The 18,014-nt window shown below is 40.0% G+C and overlaps 1 protein-coding gene across 1 annotated transcript; it reads left to right on the top strand.

Annotated features, from left to right (window-relative positions):
* Positions 1–405: 405 nt before the first annotated feature.
* On the top strand, positions 406–13,195 carry LOC145450304 (kinesin-like protein KIF6). Its single transcript, XM_080328816.1, has 19 exons — positions 406–646; positions 847–959; positions 1,108–1,182; positions 1,243–1,285; positions 1,503–1,598; positions 2,375–2,493; positions 2,557–2,673; positions 3,145–3,276; positions 3,336–3,423; positions 3,865–4,008; positions 4,515–4,601; positions 5,516–5,619; positions 7,765–8,027; positions 8,686–8,880; positions 9,643–9,801; positions 10,125–10,175; positions 11,217–11,301; positions 11,594–11,743; positions 12,650–13,195. The coding sequence occupies exons 1-19, from the start codon at positions 587–589 to the stop codon at positions 13,122–13,124; spliced, it is 2,556 nt and encodes an 851-aa protein (XP_080184942.1). The 5' UTR covers positions 406–586; the 3' UTR covers positions 13,125–13,195.
* The last annotated feature ends 4,819 nt before the right edge of the window (positions 13,196–18,014 follow it).

Raw genomic sequence — 18,014 nt, 5'->3', positions numbered from 1 at the left:
GAAAGTAAAGAAGATAGTATAGAAAAAGAATGCGACAAGAAATAGGGCGGCATGTCATGGGAAGCGAGATCGATAGGTCAGTCGTGGTCCGGTAATCTTGAGGATGGACTGTAATCCAAATCCCAATCCAAAACTTTGGTATATTCAAGTCCATGTCCAATCCTAATCCAACTGATCTGAATTGAGTTTGTCGCCATTCGCCACACCGCATATCAAACTCCCAGAAAATCGTTAAATCCAATCCAAATCCTAATCCGTTCAGAAAAAAATCTCTAATCCTAATCCAATCCAAATCCGACAAAATTTCACAAATCATGTTTTTTCAAATCCTAATCCATGCTCACCTCTGATCTAAATACCTCTTTCATGACACCTACTGTCGTGGGCAGTCAAGCTGCTGCAGTTGTTGATATCGTAAATGTAGCTGTTCTTCCAATCAACTGTTCATTGTATTGACCGACCAGATAAGCACATCGAGTATTTTTGTGTGGTGTGCTCTGTTGCCTTGTTGGCTTGCCCGCTACAGAGTTACGAACTGTTAACTGTCTGCGGTATTTAGTTGGAGCATCATCTAACACCCTTGAGGATGGTGAAACAGACGATTAAGATATTTTGTCGGGTAAAGCCCACAAGGCTAAAGACCGGGGTAAGTTGCAAGTTACTATTTTTGAAGTGTAAGATTATGTACTGCACAACCAGAAATCAACCCTCGGACCCTCGCGAATGGTTGAGTTTGCTTTTTCGTATTCATAACAATTCTTGGAATTTTCGCGATTCTGTTTACTCCACACACTTTTGATTCTTTCTCAATTTGTTAAGTTCCAAAATATTCATCATGAATTTCAGATATTTTCTGTGGATGATGACGAGACGTTGCCCAAGTCCTCTGTCGAATTTGTAGTTCCCCGTGATCAACAGGATGGATTTGTAAACAACAAGAGAGAGTCGTACAAATTTTCGTAAGTAAAACATGAGGCAGAAATCAGGAATATAGCACTTGTTTTTATTTGTAAAATCAGCCAATAGTTAGTCAATTATCGTTAATATGTTATTCTCCCACAGTTTTGGTAACTTTGATGTTTCAAATATAGTTATAACTTATTACAGCTTCGAGAAGGTGTTTGACCAACAAGCAAAGCAAGATGTGGTATTCGACCACGTCGCAAAAGATGTGGTTGACAAGTAAGATCATATGGCTTTTATCTCACATTATCCCTGTATTACAATTTTGTATTTCTTCAGCGTTTTGTCTGGATACAATGGAACAATATTTGCATATGGTCAAGTGAGTCGTTAAATATTTATGATCTCCTAATTTCAAACTTCTACACGGAAAGGGGAATATTGCTGCACTTCATTCATGAATATAATTTATTCACTAATTGTTCTACTACATCTTCTACCCCTGAATGATCATTGAGTCAGCCTCTATGGTTTTCTATCACAAAAATAGCCCGTAATCAGAAGCATTTCAAATGCATAATCACTTATCTTTGTCACAGACTGGTAGTGGCAAAACCTTCACAATCACGGGAGGAGCGGAAAAATTTGCGGACCGCGGCATCATACCCAGATCTCTTTCCTACTTATTTGAGAAGGTATCGAAATACATCCTTTAATTCTACTCGCACTCATTGCAATATTGGCAATGGGCATACGCACGTTATTTAAAACATGTTTAATTCTGCGACCAATGCCAATTTTATGGTATGAGAGAAATTTCTTGCTGAAATAGCGTAAAAATGTCCGAATAAGTTTGTAGGCTATATGGTTCTTGAAATATCTTATCTCTAGAACACGTACTGTATAATAAATGATGACTGCCTGAATGACATGACTTCGTGAGACCTTTTTTGTTTGCAATGTCATTGTCTAACAACAAAAATGGTGGGCCAAGCCGATGGAAAGTGATGAAAATCTTGCTCTGAGACAGCATGTTTCGTTTTCCAAATAGATTGATTGATTATGCTGACGGTAACACTGGCATCTTAGAATGTAACCAGCACTGTGGAATAAAACAGTAAGATGCTGTAATAGCAGAAGAAACCTGTGCTCTGGTAGAGAAAACACCTAAACAGATGCTATCTGATGTGAGATTTTATATTCCACCCCTAAGAATTTTAAAAATGTAAAATTATAATTGCTAAATTTTCAACTTCGAGCTATATCAAGAACAGATTTCAATTCGCACAGAAAATCAATATCAGGTGTCCCAAATTAATTGCCACAAAGTCCAACTGCTAGTACTGAGTACGCCCACGTTAATGGTACATTAGTCCCCCGCTCTCTGCCATTGCACTAAAAATAATTTCCTGGTACCTGTACCAACTGTTTGCACCATAAAAAAAAGCATAGACATGTGTTACTTTTTCAGTATGAAGCAGACAAGGGACACATATACTCCACAGAAATTTCGTATTTGGAGATATACAATGAGAATGGATACGATTTGCTTGATCCCAGACACGAAGCTGCAAAACTAGAAGATTTGCCGTAAGTCATTTTGTTCAGTTTGGCCGTTGGCAGACATATTTTACCAGTATGGCAACCTGACAGCAAAGTCCTGCTGATGGAAGATCCCGACCAAAATATTCACTTGAAGAATTTATCGCTTTTACCCGCGCAAAACATCGAAGAAGCTCTGAATTTACTTTTTCTCGGTGATACTAATAGGTGAGTTGTTTAATATGACACAATTTAATAAACCGTAGTGAAGGGATGAGCTTCAATAAAAGAGTGACCTTTTTCTGAATCCAGTTACCCAAATTAGCTCGAGTCTCATGCACAAGTAATATTACATACAGACAGACAGACAGAAGTTTATTTCCAAATGCAAGAAAGTATTGCGGTGAAATGGTGGCCAGTGATATGACCATCAAGTCAGCTGGTCAAGCCATTTTACAAATTTCACAAATTCAACTAGATAAAATACATCCCTTCTGTGCAATTTCATCCAAAATGTAGGCCTACCGTTCGTTCTAACATGGTAGGTCGATTCAGAAAAGTGGTTATGTGATGAAAGTTAATTTTCGAAATACCAAGATACAACTGATTCTGTAATGCAGTACAGAGATATTGCTAGTGCAATTGCAAAGCCACTGATATCACAATTAGGATGCTAATCCACACTTCTACCTATTTTAGAATGATTGCCGAAACCCCAATGAACCAAGCATCCACACGGTCTCATTGCATCTTTACGATTCACATCACGAGTCGTGAACCTGGCTCTGCTACTATAAGACGGTCCAAACTACACTTGGTAGATCTCGCAGGGTAGGCGATTCAATTGCATGAGATGATATTGGCAGAATTTCATGTAACAAACTTTGCAGTTCCGAACGTGTTACAAAGACCAATGTCGGCGGGCAGTTGCTGACCGAAGCCAAGTATATTAATTTGTCTCTCCATTTTCTGGAACAGGTGAGATATTTTAAAGTAGCGCTTTACATAAAAATTTCCGCAAATTCGTAAATAAACTATCATCTATTGAGAAATTTTACTAGTATATAGTAGATACTTTTATCAATTAAATTAAAAAGCTTTTAAAAATGGCTCGAGTGAGTAAAGCTGAATCTGTTTATTGCCTGATATAAGTAGATTAATTTCAACACTGACCTAATCAGTGGTCGCTTCCGAGTACATGTAAAATGTAGGCTACCGTTAATGCTGCTATTTCCAAGTCAGTTACAAGCCCTATCAACTTCATTGGCCACGAATTTTCATGACTAAGTCAACCGAGATTGAACATTTCTTGCAAAATTATTTGCTTTATTTTGTTTAGGCTAACAATTGTATGCCATGAGAATTGTTTCGCAATAATAATATATCATGTTTTCAGAAATCTTTTAATATTGCTTTTAGGTCATTATTGCACTGTCTGAAAAAAGCCGACAGCACATTCCGTACAGAAACTCGATGATGACATCGGTGCTGAGGGATAGTCTCGGTGGGAACTGCATGACGACAATGATTGCTACGGTTGCCGTGGATAAGAAAAATTTAGACGTATGAACAATGCTTGTAGAGATGTGCAGATCATGGAAAGAAAGCTGCTAATCTGGATCCAATCCTGTTTCAGAAAAACTTGCCGGATTCCTGTCCGGTCAAAATCAGAACATCTTTGAAAGCCGCTATAGGACTACTACATACATACACATTGTCACAACACAAAAGACTTTTTAACTAGATACTTGAATTGGACATTATCAACTCTAGCAATAATGCTTCTGCTTGGGCAGGATATGTGATATAGTAGGACATAGGATATGTTGTATCAACCTAAATATAATTACAATCGGATGTAACATATGTTCCATTGTGGTTTTTGCCTGGAGTGACGAGTTTGCTGTTACATCAGCCTGTAACAATGTTTGTTTCTCAATCACATAATGAGGTAACTCTACTCTAATTGATTAAATAGGTTAAGGCTGTGTGTAAACCCTAATTTCAAGTGCCCTCATTAATAGGCAACTTTTGAATATTTTATTGTGAACGAACACTTGGTATTTCAGGAATCGATATCGACTTGCCGTTTTGCTCAGAGAGTTGCTTTGATCAAGAACGAAGCGACTTTGAACGAAGAGCTCGACCCAAAACTTGTGAGTACTGTTCCGTGGAATTCAAGTCCCATTTGTACTCTTTTTAGAAATAATTTGTCACTGATGTCACATTATGTAATGTCATAGTCAATCAAACATGGTATTTTAACAATCTATCCACTGTTCTTCACACGATCGAAAGTTTAATATGAATCCAACCACTTTTGAGCAGTGTGTTGATGGCTCGAGTCAGACTAGAGACACTGCTCTGGAATGACTCGAGTCACGGCTTCAAAATGACTTGACTCTGACACGATGTAAATAGGAAATGACTTGCGGCTCAGAGTCACATTTTCGAATTAATTTTCAATTCGTTGAGAAGTGACCACGTCATTAATACTAATCTTTTGTGTACCGGATTCCATGTCACATTTCACTTAGAGTATATTCCGTGAGCAGCATTTCAAGCTACAAACTTAAAATTCAGTCACTTATATTGTCTTTCTAGTTTTAACGCGGCATGAAAAAAATTGGACAAGTATGACATTCAGTATTATATGCATCTGCATCTGAGCATTCACTCAAATGACCTATCTGAAAAGATTTCATGACTGTGAATTGCCTTCAAATTCGAATATTTAAGAGTTGATAATGTGGTGACCTTATCCCAACACTTCTTTGAAGTTGGTTTTTGAAGAGTTACGTCTTGTCTGTTATTAGCGATAACTCACCGCAACTCCTAAAATTACCAGTGATTGCTCTGCCAAATTCATTATGTTTTATGAAAAGATTTGATACCTAAATTGTCATTTATTATTGTGATGCATCAAATACAGTTCTTATCCCGAATTCCACATATCAAATAAGAAGGGTTTGAGTCGAGTAGCGAGGGTAAATTTATTTCGGATAACGAAATTATATGGCTTTCACACAGTAAGAGTTAATTACACAACTGAAACATTATTATTGTTCAGATGATCTTGAGATTGAAAAAAGAGATCCAGTCGTTGAAAGATGAATTGTCGTTGGTAACTGGAGAGCAAAGAAGTGACCAATTAACGCAGGAAGAGATTGAACGGTAGGTTTTGTCATTTTTGGGCTTTATATTCCAAATCTGTGTCAATATAAGCTAGAGGTATAATAATTGTAAGTGAAATCAAATTTGTTATCAAAGCTGTTGCTAAGCAAGACGATGGCACACTTTAATACGAGTTAGTCGTTCCCAAATTCTAACCTTTTTCTAGTCTAGGCTTTTTACGGCTGACACAAATATAGCCTTACGTATGCATACATTTATAGATACCGTAATTTTCCATGTATAATCCGCAAAATTTTCATGATTTTTTTGCCTTAAAATAGGGGGGTGCATATTATACATGGGTACAACAAGCCTTGAAAAAAATGTCCCTGGATAAAAAACTTGAAATCACACCTTTCTTCATGTTTGTTTCCAATCGCGCATCACTTTCAGCCATCGCGCGTAGTAATTAGTGGGAACCGTGTTGCCAATTAACGAGAGTCGTGTGCAAAAGCACACGATCTCCTGCTGAGTTGGTTTGCGGTTTGTAGGCGAGCGAAATTAGGTCACTAATAGTAGGCTTACCATACGTCCTCTTTTAAGAGGATTTGTCCTCTTTTTTGACTTTTTTGAAAGTGTCCTCGGAGGACGCCCTTTTGTCCTCTTTTTTGAGATTTTGTCCTCTTTTTTGAAAATTTAGGTCAGATTTAGAGGAAATCGCGAGTGATATGCCGTAAATTAGCGCAGAAGTGAAGCTCCGGCGGGTATTTCGGAGGGAAAAGTGGTGATTTAAGCCCTGAGCGAAAAGAAGACCTTTTTTTTTAGTCATCCACCTGGCAAGGTAGAGAGAAAAACGTTATTTTGAGCTCTGAGCGGAAGTGATGACCTTTTTTTTTTTTTTTAGTCAACCGATCACGAAGCGGGAAAAATTTACCGGTTTTTGAGAATTCTTCTCCAGTTTTGCATGTCTGAAATTTCTGAATAAGTGTCCTCTTTTTACATTTCCAAAATATGGTAAGCCTACTAATAGACACTCGCGCGCGCCAATTCATCGCGTCAACGACAGGCCCGAACAATCGCATATGCAATTTAGACATACACATTACACAAGAGGTCATGTGCGCAAGATATAATCGCTAGCGTAATCAGTCGCATCTCCAACAGACCTGTTGCGCATGACGTAACCGTTAGCCTAGGCGCAATCGCATGTGTAATAGGCATCGTGCGCAAGCTGTCGGTTCGTTGGCCTAAACTAACTCGCCGCCGGCCTCGCAGGCTTTGGCTGCTATCTACTATCGTTTAGAGACAATACCGTTAATTGTATAATGATTAGCGATCGTTGTGTAATGATTGTTCAAGAGTGTCATCGCAAAACAATGACATCGTATACGGAATCGGAACTATTCATGTACTGAAATGCATGGTGCGCACTATACATGGGTACAGGCTTTTTCCCAGAATTTACATGCTATTTTAGGGGTGCGTATTATACATGGGGGCGTACTATCCTTGGAAAATTACGGTAGTAGCATATTTTAAAAGAAATATCTTGGCCAAAATAGGTTAACTAAAAATAATGCTGCATTCAAGAACTAGCCTGTGAGAAGATATAAAATAACGAAATACTTCCACTTTTCTGTGGAACTCAAGTAGACTTTGCCTACTTGTAAGACTTACTCAAGTGGATATGCCTTGAGACTTACATGACGCTTTTTAAAACAAAACTACATACTTTGGATTTTCTGAAGTAGGAAGGGGTTTTGGGATATGCTTGCACCACTTTTCAGAGTGACATTATGAAAACTGAGCGAAATAGCCCCTGTATCACGGTAACTGAATATAGTTTCAAAAATTGCACATATTTCTACTGCCTCAGTCATTTGCGTTAGTGGAGGGGATGCTTCTTGCGATTTTTGAAGTAGCTACTTGCGATTAAGTGCTAACAATATGAGATCTATCAACCAAATTAATTCACCTTTTGAAACTACTTAAGTGAGTACTGCTGAAACTTCTTACTATCTACTTTGACTTGAACTAGTTTTGACACATTTTTTGAAATCAATATTTATATTTTTAGTTGTAATTCAGCAGAAATTCCCGGTAATACTTCTACTTCAGCTTAAGTAGCAATGCTGACTATTTTCACCATCTCTGTCAATTACACATATACATGAATACACTAGTAACAAAATCTTTTTCATTCAGCCTCAATGAAATGATAGAAAACTACCTGAACGACACGGACTTGGAGGCGACCCTCGACGTTGGCGGCGATATGAGAAAAATCCAATATTCTTACGGGGCATTAAAAAAGCACGCCTTGAAGTCGATACAACTAAGCAACGGACACAACGATTCTGCAAGCTCGGATGGGCCAGCACAGCAATCAAGCGAGAGTGAGGCTTCCCTTACGCCCCATGAAATCAAAAGATTAAAAGAGATTTTGGAGCAGCGAGATATGGAGATTAGTATCCTTTTCGAAGGGAAGTTCCTACCGATCGAAAAGATCGGTCATGGCTAATGTGGTGATCACATGGTATCGAAATTGGCCCGCGACTTCGTTTCTTTCTTTGCTCCGCTCCTTCGCTAGCGAGTGCTAGGGCAAGTCGTTAGTGAGGTCGCTCTTGATGTGTCTCACTCGCGACTTTTAAATATGTATTCAGGTACTATGATGCAGAGGCTCTTTTTCCCAATTTGTCATGACACTGTCACTCATAAAAGTGACGCAAGCATATACCCAAACTACTTTCTGTTTTACATAGTAGCTTAGTAACAAAAGTATTTAGTTTTGCCTAAACGTGGATCTAATCAAAGTAGTCTTAAAACGTAATCACTTTCAGAAGTAGGCAAAGCCTGCTTGAGTACTCCATATAAGTAGAAGTACTTCGTTACTGACCACCTCTGACTATAATGAGATCACATTGATAATAATTTTCTGTCCGACTATCGGAGCAGTCTAACAGATTCTTTTATCGGAAAATTTTGTGTACTAATGCGTTGAGCTGTCAGTATATCTATGCCTCAAAATTTCTCCTGCATCTATTTTCATGATTTTTGGATATTGAAGTTGGGACGTGGATGCTCACGAAACGTCTGGGAAAGTAGTCCTTTAACTGTTCGAATTAGACATCTTGGTGAACATGCTGAAGAAGGAAAGGAAAAGGGCGATGGACGCGGAATCCAACGCAGACTCTTCGAATCGATCTCAATCCGACGGCAATCTTTCTAGCGGCACGATGCCGTACAATAGTTCCGCTTACGAACCCAGCCCCCATAAGAAAGATGATAACGTGCAATTCGAGCTCAAGTCCCGTGTGAAAGGTACGGAAAAGATGATAGTGTTGAAGCAAAAATAAAATATTTTTCTTGTGCACCCGTTCGCAAACCGGGATCAACATACCAACTGGGGTTCGTACAACAGTTTGAGATGATTCGTAATCAGAATTCACTCGATATCAACCTACTGAGACCGAATGACGGTACCCCGCTACATGACAGTTGCGCTATCCCGAACAAGAGTATATAACTTACTTGCAGAAAAACATGTGTTTGTGCTTAGAGTACGCAACCTGTCAAACGCTTACAGAATTTGACAGTTTTCGCCATTTCTGTCATGGGTGTGGTTTTTGTATTTATCCTATAGGAATTCTTTGATGTTTGTAGGGCGTTGGAATTACAAATAGTCCACCAGGCAGAATACTTTTAAAAGTTTGAGAACCGATACTCTACAAAGAGACGGAGAGAGTCCCTCAACCTGTAGCCGATGAGTGCTCAGTTGTCGGCTTAATGATTTGGCTGAAGTTTAACGCCAAAAACCCTTGATGCCGCAAGCTTAACCATTTACCCCGGGCTATGGCAGGGGTTGGATTTTCTTGTCACGGCTGGCTTCTAGGGGTGACAGCCATTAGGCATCTAACCTGAGACCTCTTCATTGCAAGACTAGAGATGCAAGTTACTGAGCTAGTGCCGCTGTCCAATATTTCTGTCGAACAGCGATGTAAAGTCCAATCCAAAGTCGAGACTGATGGAAATACTTTGAAATTTTGATTCGCACCCTGACTCATTTCCGCTTCTATCGTTCAGATCCCGAGATGTCTGCCGGGAGGCAGGAAGCTTTTGAAATTTTCAAGGAAAACTACGCTCATAAGCAAGCGATCGTTGATCAGAAGGAACGATTGAAGCAACGATATTCGGAAGCGAAATCTTTGGGGTTGAAAGTCAACAAGACGAGAACCGTCATGAGTAAGAGACCGTGCATGCGTTATCGTCTCTGTGACCCAAGCAGAGTCAAATCAAATATTCAATTACGACTCATAATTACATCATCAGTGGAGGTCGAAGTTGTCAGCAATGATACTCAAGTAGAAGTAATGCGGTAAATCGACTCAATTACAAGTAGAAGTAGCAATGCAACCACCACTACTAGACTATTGATGAGATAGCAGAGTGTCACAGCGTTCAGCTTCTGACCAGATATAGACTAGGTGATGAAGTGAACATGTCACTCTCATTGTGCCATTATATTTGATGTTTGCAAAAGGATCTCACATCAAGGTTTTATTCAGATAAATTGAAGAGTGATTATGAGCAATTCAAGAAGCAGAGAGCCGTGCGAGGTGAGTTTCCATTTCTTGCATGTCAGCAATGTTTGTCTCAACGGGCTTGGGGATGTATGAGAGAAATCGTGAATTTTCGTATTTTCCCGTTAACCCGTTCGGCAAAAATATGTCAGTTCGTAATCTGCTAATCTTGATTTGTAGAATCGTGCGTGAAATCTGTTCATATTTCGACTTTCATGAAAACTTGCTCGGCGACTGTCCGATTGCTTGCGAAATACTGTTCTATAGTGGTGGTACTGTTAACGCACTTTTCATTCATTTATGTTTTATACTAACAGTCAAGTGAGTCGTCTCTCTCATCCTGTTTTTTTGTATGTGTGCTTTGCTGAATCTTTCGCAACTTATATTTCCTATCAATTGCAGAACGATGCATTGAAATCCTAGTGTGTGTCTTTTCAATACTTTGTTGAGATCTACCATTTTGCTAGATTTGGCCAATGTGAATTATGGATATTCACCCTCAGACCACAGCTCCACACGAGATACAAACATTGCATAGTAATGCAGTCATACGATCAGACTTTTTCCGAATTTTGCTACTATTAAAGCAGACATAGTCTATGTTGTTGCATTACATTGGTACATTCGACATTAATTTCTGAGTGACGGAAGGGAAGTGAACTGGCACGCACATAGGAACAGTGATTACCAAAATATAACTGCTTGCAGTAAACACACAAAAAGCATTCAAAGAGGTACAGTGGTAACTTGCCTTTGGGACAGCTCATTCCAGTTTCTCATTTCATAACTGCCCAAACTCATCATGACCATTGTTTAGGTGTGTGTATTATGTGGATTAATCATGTCATGCATAGTTAACAGTTGCAGGATATATATGCTGGTGATAGGCAACGGTAATTTTCTATTCAATACTATATCCTGATATAGCCAAAAGTGCCTGAAATTACCAATACCATTCCATTTATGCAATGAATCTGCTCGAATCAAATCTGAGATAATAATTAAATCCGTCTGATCTACGTTCCCTTGTTGAAGCTTTATGGACACTTTTTATTCAAATTTTACAAATTCTGTTAGCCACCATCAGCGGGAGTGACGATTCATTTGAGGACAACGAGCAAGAATCGCAAATTCGACAGCAAATGGAAGAAGTCAAAGAAGAGTAAGTGGACTGTTACCGGTAATATCGCACAGTTCCTGGCTTGTCGTTCTTTCCAAAGATTAAAACACTTGCTGCCATCAAGAAGTTTTGTGGAGTACCCAATATTTTTGAGGCTACTAGGGGCTTAAGTCATTTTTTGTCCATTTTCTGCGCTGATGAGCTTTTCATCAATGTCATGTCCGTATTTTTGAGTTGAAATAAGCATTTAGTCAATAGATTGGCTTCTGGCTGCGGCTTTTCCATCATTGAGAACCACCACCATGGACAAAGCTTCACTTACATATTGCCGCAGGTACAAGGAATCATTCACGATGCTGAAGGCGATGAAAGCTGAAATAGACCATTTACATCATCTACTCGATCGGACTCGGGTGCAGATGCAAAGAGATTTCGACGTGTGGTGGAGTCAACAAAGCACAAGACCACCAAGCGGGAAATCAAGGTAGACGAACTTTTCCGATTACGGGGGGTACCTAGAAAATTTGAACATCTCCAACAGTCATATATTTTTTCACTATCCTATAAATTGTAGACTTTCGTATTACCTGAATATGAGTTGATGATTAAATTTTCATTGACAAGTTATGCCTTTGTTGATAAACTTGTAGACTTTATCCCTGAAATTGCTGATGTTTACAATACAATGTAATCCAGGGTTGTAATGACTTGAGTCACGATTTTTGGTGACTCGACTTGACTTGAGTAAAATGACTCGACTCGAGTCTATTTTTGTATTGACTGGACTTGTACTCGAGTCATTGTGCATGTGCATGACTCGAACCAAGAAATAAGACTCAAGACTAGGATGGCCAAGACAGACATTTCATCGTAACTTCGAAGAATAGTAAAGTTACCACATCATTGGTGTTTTATCTATCAGTCGTGATACTTGGAAAATAGGGTCAGAAACTGTTAAGACTGAGGAGAATTTGTATATTGTGAATGCGAGCCATTCTATATCACTCGAGCAGAGTTGGAACAATTGGATTGAACCGGATTGAACTGAAAACTGAACGTTGACCATAATGACTTGGACTCGGACTCTAGTAAAAACGATCCGCCTCGGACTCTGCCCTCTATTAGCTGACTTGACTCGGTGGTGAATTGAAAATGACTCGACTTGACTCGAGTCAAAACTATAAAAGCGAGATTGACTTGGGACTCGGAACCTTGTGACTTGGTTACAACCCTGATATGATCAACCATTCTACGGTTTTATTTCGTTAATCCAGATAGGAGGGTCCCAATACGACCATGTCTGGCCAAGAGAGATTGTCAGTTACGAATTACTTTTTTTCTTCTACGATCTATTGCTATTTTTGTACGCTTTAATCAATATCGTTTTTAGATCTTCCAGCGTCCAAAAGCAATTATTCAATGGTAACGGTTATCGTTACTCCGACGTGCCTTTGCCGTCCACCTCAACCAGAACGAAAGAAGCGTGGAGAACCCCGCCCGAATCACCCCACCGATACCCAAAGCCTCCGGCACATCCTGCCGACACATCACCCTCACAAAGGACTAAACCGCCCGTAGGAAATTACCGCGTACCAGTTCCAGCGTTCAGGCTACCCGTCACAAACTCAGGCATTTCCATGCCGTCCGAACAAAATTCGAGCCATAGTGCACCGTCCAGGAGAGCGATGCCTGGTGATAACGAATCTGGGATGCTCCATCGTAGCTTGAGTTCTGGTATAAGAATGCAGCAGCAAGGGAGCGATACGAAAATACCTTTAACCGGCGATAAAGACACAGATGCTAATATCATGGCGTTCATCAAGGCGAGAGAAGGCCTCATGAAGAAGAAAGGACCTTATGGCTGATTCAGTTGTGTTTTTACTTTGCTAATTATATTTTTACTACGTCGAAATTATATATTTTGTAAGTACCGGTATTTGAGCTTGTCGAATATGGCACAATCAAATAATTACGAGGAAAGGTCGACCGGCCCATCACCGTTAAATGGCGAATGTCCATGAAGCCAGGACAATACCATGTATTCGTAGTGGCGAGCGCTAGATAGCTGCAGCAGAGTCCATGATGTTGCAGCGCGGGCTGTTAGTTCGGAATTTACGGATTGGAATTGAGTGAGAATCCTTCGTTAGATTGGTTTTCAGATAAACCCTAGGCCAGGGGAGGCCAACCTGCGGCCGTATAAGTACAATTGTGCGGCCGTCTACACGTAATGAGCGTGTGTTGATTGCCGCCAAAATGCAATTTGAATTTACGACTTATTGGCTACTCAATTTTTGACTTGAAAATTTTAATCTCATCATTAATTATGTGCACTAAATTTTAGAATACAACCCTCCATCAGCTGTACCGGTAAATATGATCACATGGGCGGAGAAAGGATAAATATTTGATAGTAGCCTAATATGTGCATTGTGCATGTATAAATATTATTGACGAAATTAATTCATGAGTTTGAGAAACGACTCTCAACAACTTTTCATGAGCGAGATATGGTCATGCATCCGGCTTCTCGATCGGTAGGTCGTGGGTTCGATCTCCGGCCCGCCGCGTCATACCAAAGACTCGAAAACTGGTATCCGCAGTTATCCTGGTAGGCGCTCAGCATCCACGGATAGCATGGAGGAGAAAAACGGGGGTGCAGACCTTACGGTCGTATCGCATTTCCGTCGTCAAAGCATCTCGATGGTGCAGGAAAAAAGGATATCATCTCTCTCTCTCTCCCTCCCTCTCTCTCTCTTAGGCTATTCGCGATTTCGGGGAGAATAGCAGTTCGAGTTCGACATAGGCTAAATAAATAGATGAGTCTGCGGTTCTCCGTTACCGTTCACCGCAATCACAATCCTGTGAAATACCTTATGACCAGACATGGGGTAATCGCGATTAGTAATCGTAATCGATTACGACGATTACAACACTTTGAAGTGATCGTAATCGCAATCGATTACATTCGAAAAAAATCCGAAGTAATCGTAATCGACTACTTCCCATCACTGGCGTAGCAGCACGTGCTGCCGCACCTGGCTCTCGCTTAAAGTGCCGCCACCCTAAGTAGACCGCAACAAATTTCGACATAGATTCATATTCAAGCAATCTTGTCAATAAAAATAATTACAAATAATATGCCGCGTCTCAGCCTCACCGTCTCAACGTTAATAAGGCCAAAAATAATAAAGACAAGAAATAGCGAACGAATGTATTGTGCAAATAGATAATCAGTAGCCGCCTCAAAACTTGACTTTTCGGGCTTTCGCCGAAGCAAAATCAGCAATAATATCCTCAAATTCAAGTTTTTTTAACGTGGTCTCTTTCTATAGGCAGAATGGATAGAGCTGATAGCCGATCATCATTCATGGTAGAACGTAAATAAGACTTAATTAGTTTGAGCTTTAAGAAGCTCCTCTCACACTCGCAATTGAAAAACCAATGGTCAGATAAAGTTTCAGACACAAGCATAAATATGGGGTCGAATCAAGTAGCTTTGCATTAACTAACCACCGTAAAACATCAAACGCTGTTGCACTACGATCAAACGTGGTTTCACTGCTCCGCACCAGCCTTTTAAATCTGTCGATTTCCGCAGCCAACTCCAAAAAGTCCACCTCGTCGTCATAAGTGCTTTTAAAAGCGCTGCTGAATAAATTGTGACTTTCGATTTGCAGCAGCGCGTGGGGATTCAAAAATCTAAGCATATCATTCAAGTGGTGTATGCCGGTAAACCTAGTTTCAGCTTCAAGTTTAAATCTGTCCGAAGTTTCAAACATGCATCGTCTAACTTCTTCAACAACACTGAGTCCAGCATCTTCTGATTGTTCGCCGGGCATTCTCCTTTTTCTGCGAACTCTCCGATCTTCAACTGGAATCTCGAGCTCTCTGCATTTTGTGATCGCTGCATCTACAGAACCTTCAACCACGTGAGCTCGTTCTTCCACTAAAAAATTAACAAACGCTTTCATCTTGTTAGAGCATTGCTCTAACAACAGTCCTTTTTGCAGCAAGTAAGTTTGTGTGTCATGAGATTCTCGCAGGATTACTTTCCAAAAACATAAGAAGGAATAGAAAGAGAAATTCTGAATCGCTTCCAGAATACTATGAGCGTCACCTCGTGTAGTAAGATTTTCGTTTGGATTACCTAGTTCCTCAAGAGCATCCAAAATTTCATCAAAACTTGCGTGAAGGGCCTTTACAGCGGCGTGATGTGCGCTCCATCGCGTATCAATCACTCGCTTCAGCGCGATTGGCGCATGCTTTAGAACAGGGGCGGGCAACTTCTCCAGTCGGCGGGCCGGATATAGGAAAATTAAGTAGGCTACTTGGCGGGCCGGATTGCTAATTCGATACATTATTCGCCCATTTATCCACATCTACAAGGAATAAATCGTATTTAATGAATGTATTTTAATGACAGCAATGACACTTCAAAGCCATTTCTCGCCAATAATGACGAAGACAATGAGGATTTGAGAATAGCATTGACATACAGGCGCCGCCATATCTGCTTCTATCTGATCAATCAACACACGGTGCAATCCTTAATTAAGATTTCTTCAAGGCGTTTCGATAACCCCGTTACCCCTAATTTACCAAGATATCAATTCATTAGGGTTGAGTAGGTGACGAGATAGCGGCGTTGCTCAACAATCTTGATATTGAATTCATGAGGTCCGCGTCCTCTACGAAATTTGAAAAGTGGCCCGCGACCCGTTCTGAGTTGGCGACCCTGGTATAAGCGGTGTCTTACTAGGATTACCATGCGTTCTCTTTTAAGAGGATTTGTCCTCGTTTTTGATTTTTTTGAAAGTGTTCTCGGAGGACGCTCAAATGTCCTCGTATTTTTGATTTTGTCCTATTTTTGAGAATTTTGGTTAAATATATGGCAAAATCGACTGAGATACAGTAAATTGGCACTGAAGTAACGCATCAACGGCTATTTTGGGAGATGAGCCGGAAAGTTGAGCTTTTTTTAGTCAATCAACTGATATTGTGAAAGGAAAAACTGTATTTTGGTCGCTGAGCGAGAAAGTTGACCTTTCTTTTTTCAGTCAACCGACCACGAAGTGGGAAAAATTTATCATTTTTTCAGGATTTTCCTCCGGTTTTGCAAGTCTGAAAATTTTGAAAAAGTGTCCTCTTTTTAGATTTCCAAAATATGGTAACCCTACGTCTTACAAAAGCCTAGAAGTGTCCCGTGCTACAAGTCGGCGGTTACGGAATGAAAAATAAGAAATATCAACCTGGTGTAAATGACCATTGTATAGTCGACAAACACCATGATTACAACAAACGACATTAGGGTTGAGTATACATCGTGAATAACGATAATGCAAGTCTTTTCGCTTCGACGTACTTACGCGTAAGCTCCACACTCGCACGCTGCGCATACACGTATATATACAATCACTAAAATTTGACGTAGTAAGCAAGATAGTAAGAAATCTCGGCAGACTGGGGCCGCGGGCCACACTTATATCATGTATGACGGAAAACCCTCCGCGGGCCGGACAAAATCCCTTCGCGGGCCGTATGTTGCCCTCCCTGCTTTAGAAGGACATCCCATCTATGCGTAGAAGCAGCAAAAAATACATACAATCTTTCTAAAACAGCAAAAAATCTGTCGCTTAATTGCGGTGATCCGACGGCATGAACGCCTGCAAGATTCAGTGTGTGATTTCCACACGGCACGAATAGTGCTTTTGGATTTATGTTTTTGATTTTTTGCTGCACTCCAGCATGAATTCCCGACATAGTAGATGGATGCGTTGTCGTGGTAGCCTTGTCCCCTACACATCATCACATCTAAGTTGTTTAGTTCAAGTTCATCTAGAACAGATTGAGAAATGTCAGCTGCCGTTTTTCCGTTCAGCGGAACGAAATTCAAAAACGATTCCTTCAGTTGGGCAACGCTGTTTTTGATTGTTACATATAGCCTACCTCACTATAAGAGTCATTTGATCAGTATGTGATATGTCCGGAGTACTGTCGCACATAATCGCAAAATATTTAGCTTCGCGCACCTCTTCAAGAACGATGCTTTTGACTTTTTTACTGAGAAGCAAAATAAGCTCATTTTGAGTAGTGGAAGAAATATAAGTAGTTGTCATCTTCTTAGAAATACAATTATCAGAAAGATGTTTGCTGAGTACGGGACTATATTTTGCCAGAAGCTTCACGGTCTCTAAAAAATTCCCTTGGTTGTTGGATTCAAAATCTTCACAATGTTCTCGAAAAGGAAGGTTTTGTTTACTTAGAAATAATATGACATCAACAACGCTTTCTAAAATTGCTCTCCAGTTCTTTCGCTCTCCATCCATATGTTTCTGCATGTTCTTGTCAATTGTTTGTTGCGATTGTAGTCTCATTGCAAGCTCTTTCCATTTTTCCATGCATTCATTGTGAATTTGGGAATTCTCATGTTCAAATATGCGAGGATTTAAATGCCAAAAATGATCGAAACATTTTGTGCTAAATAAGGCAAGGCCAGTAAGGTGGAACAACTTACAGCAATAACAATACAATCCAGATTGCTTTTTCGAATATAATAACCAACTTCTCAAAATTCTGTCACCGTTTCTGAGTATTTTATAGAATCATTCTTTAGAAACACTTCTTCCCTCAACCTTAGTGCTGTCGCCAACTTTAATTATTCTGCTGCAGGAAGCAAATGGCCAATCCTTGTTTTGATACTTTTCTGGCCCTGCTTTGACTAGCTCAACTCTCAAATGGTGATCTATAACTTCAGG

The sequence above is a fragment of the Botryllus schlosseri genome, chromosome 11, assembly GCF_051294905.1.
Source record: "Botryllus schlosseri isolate E-star chromosome 11, Bs_hap1, whole genome shotgun sequence".
Taxonomy (NCBI): domain Eukaryota; kingdom Metazoa; phylum Chordata; class Ascidiacea; order Stolidobranchia; family Styelidae; genus Botryllus; species Botryllus schlosseri.
This window is presented reverse-complemented; position numbering and strand designations above follow the sequence as displayed.

Coding starts and splice junctions, on each gene's coding strand:
- LOC145450304 (XM_080328816.1), top strand. CDS start 587: ATGGTGAAACAGACGATTAAGATATTTTGTCGGGTAAAGCCCACAAGG. Junction 1,183..1,242: donor GCAAAAGATGTGGTTGACAA/GTAAGATCATAT, acceptor GTATTTCTTCAG/CGTTTTGTCTGGATACAATG. Junction 3,277..3,335: donor CACTTGGTAGATCTCGCAGG/GTAGGCGATTCA, acceptor CAAACTTTGCAG/TTCCGAACGTGTTACAAAGA.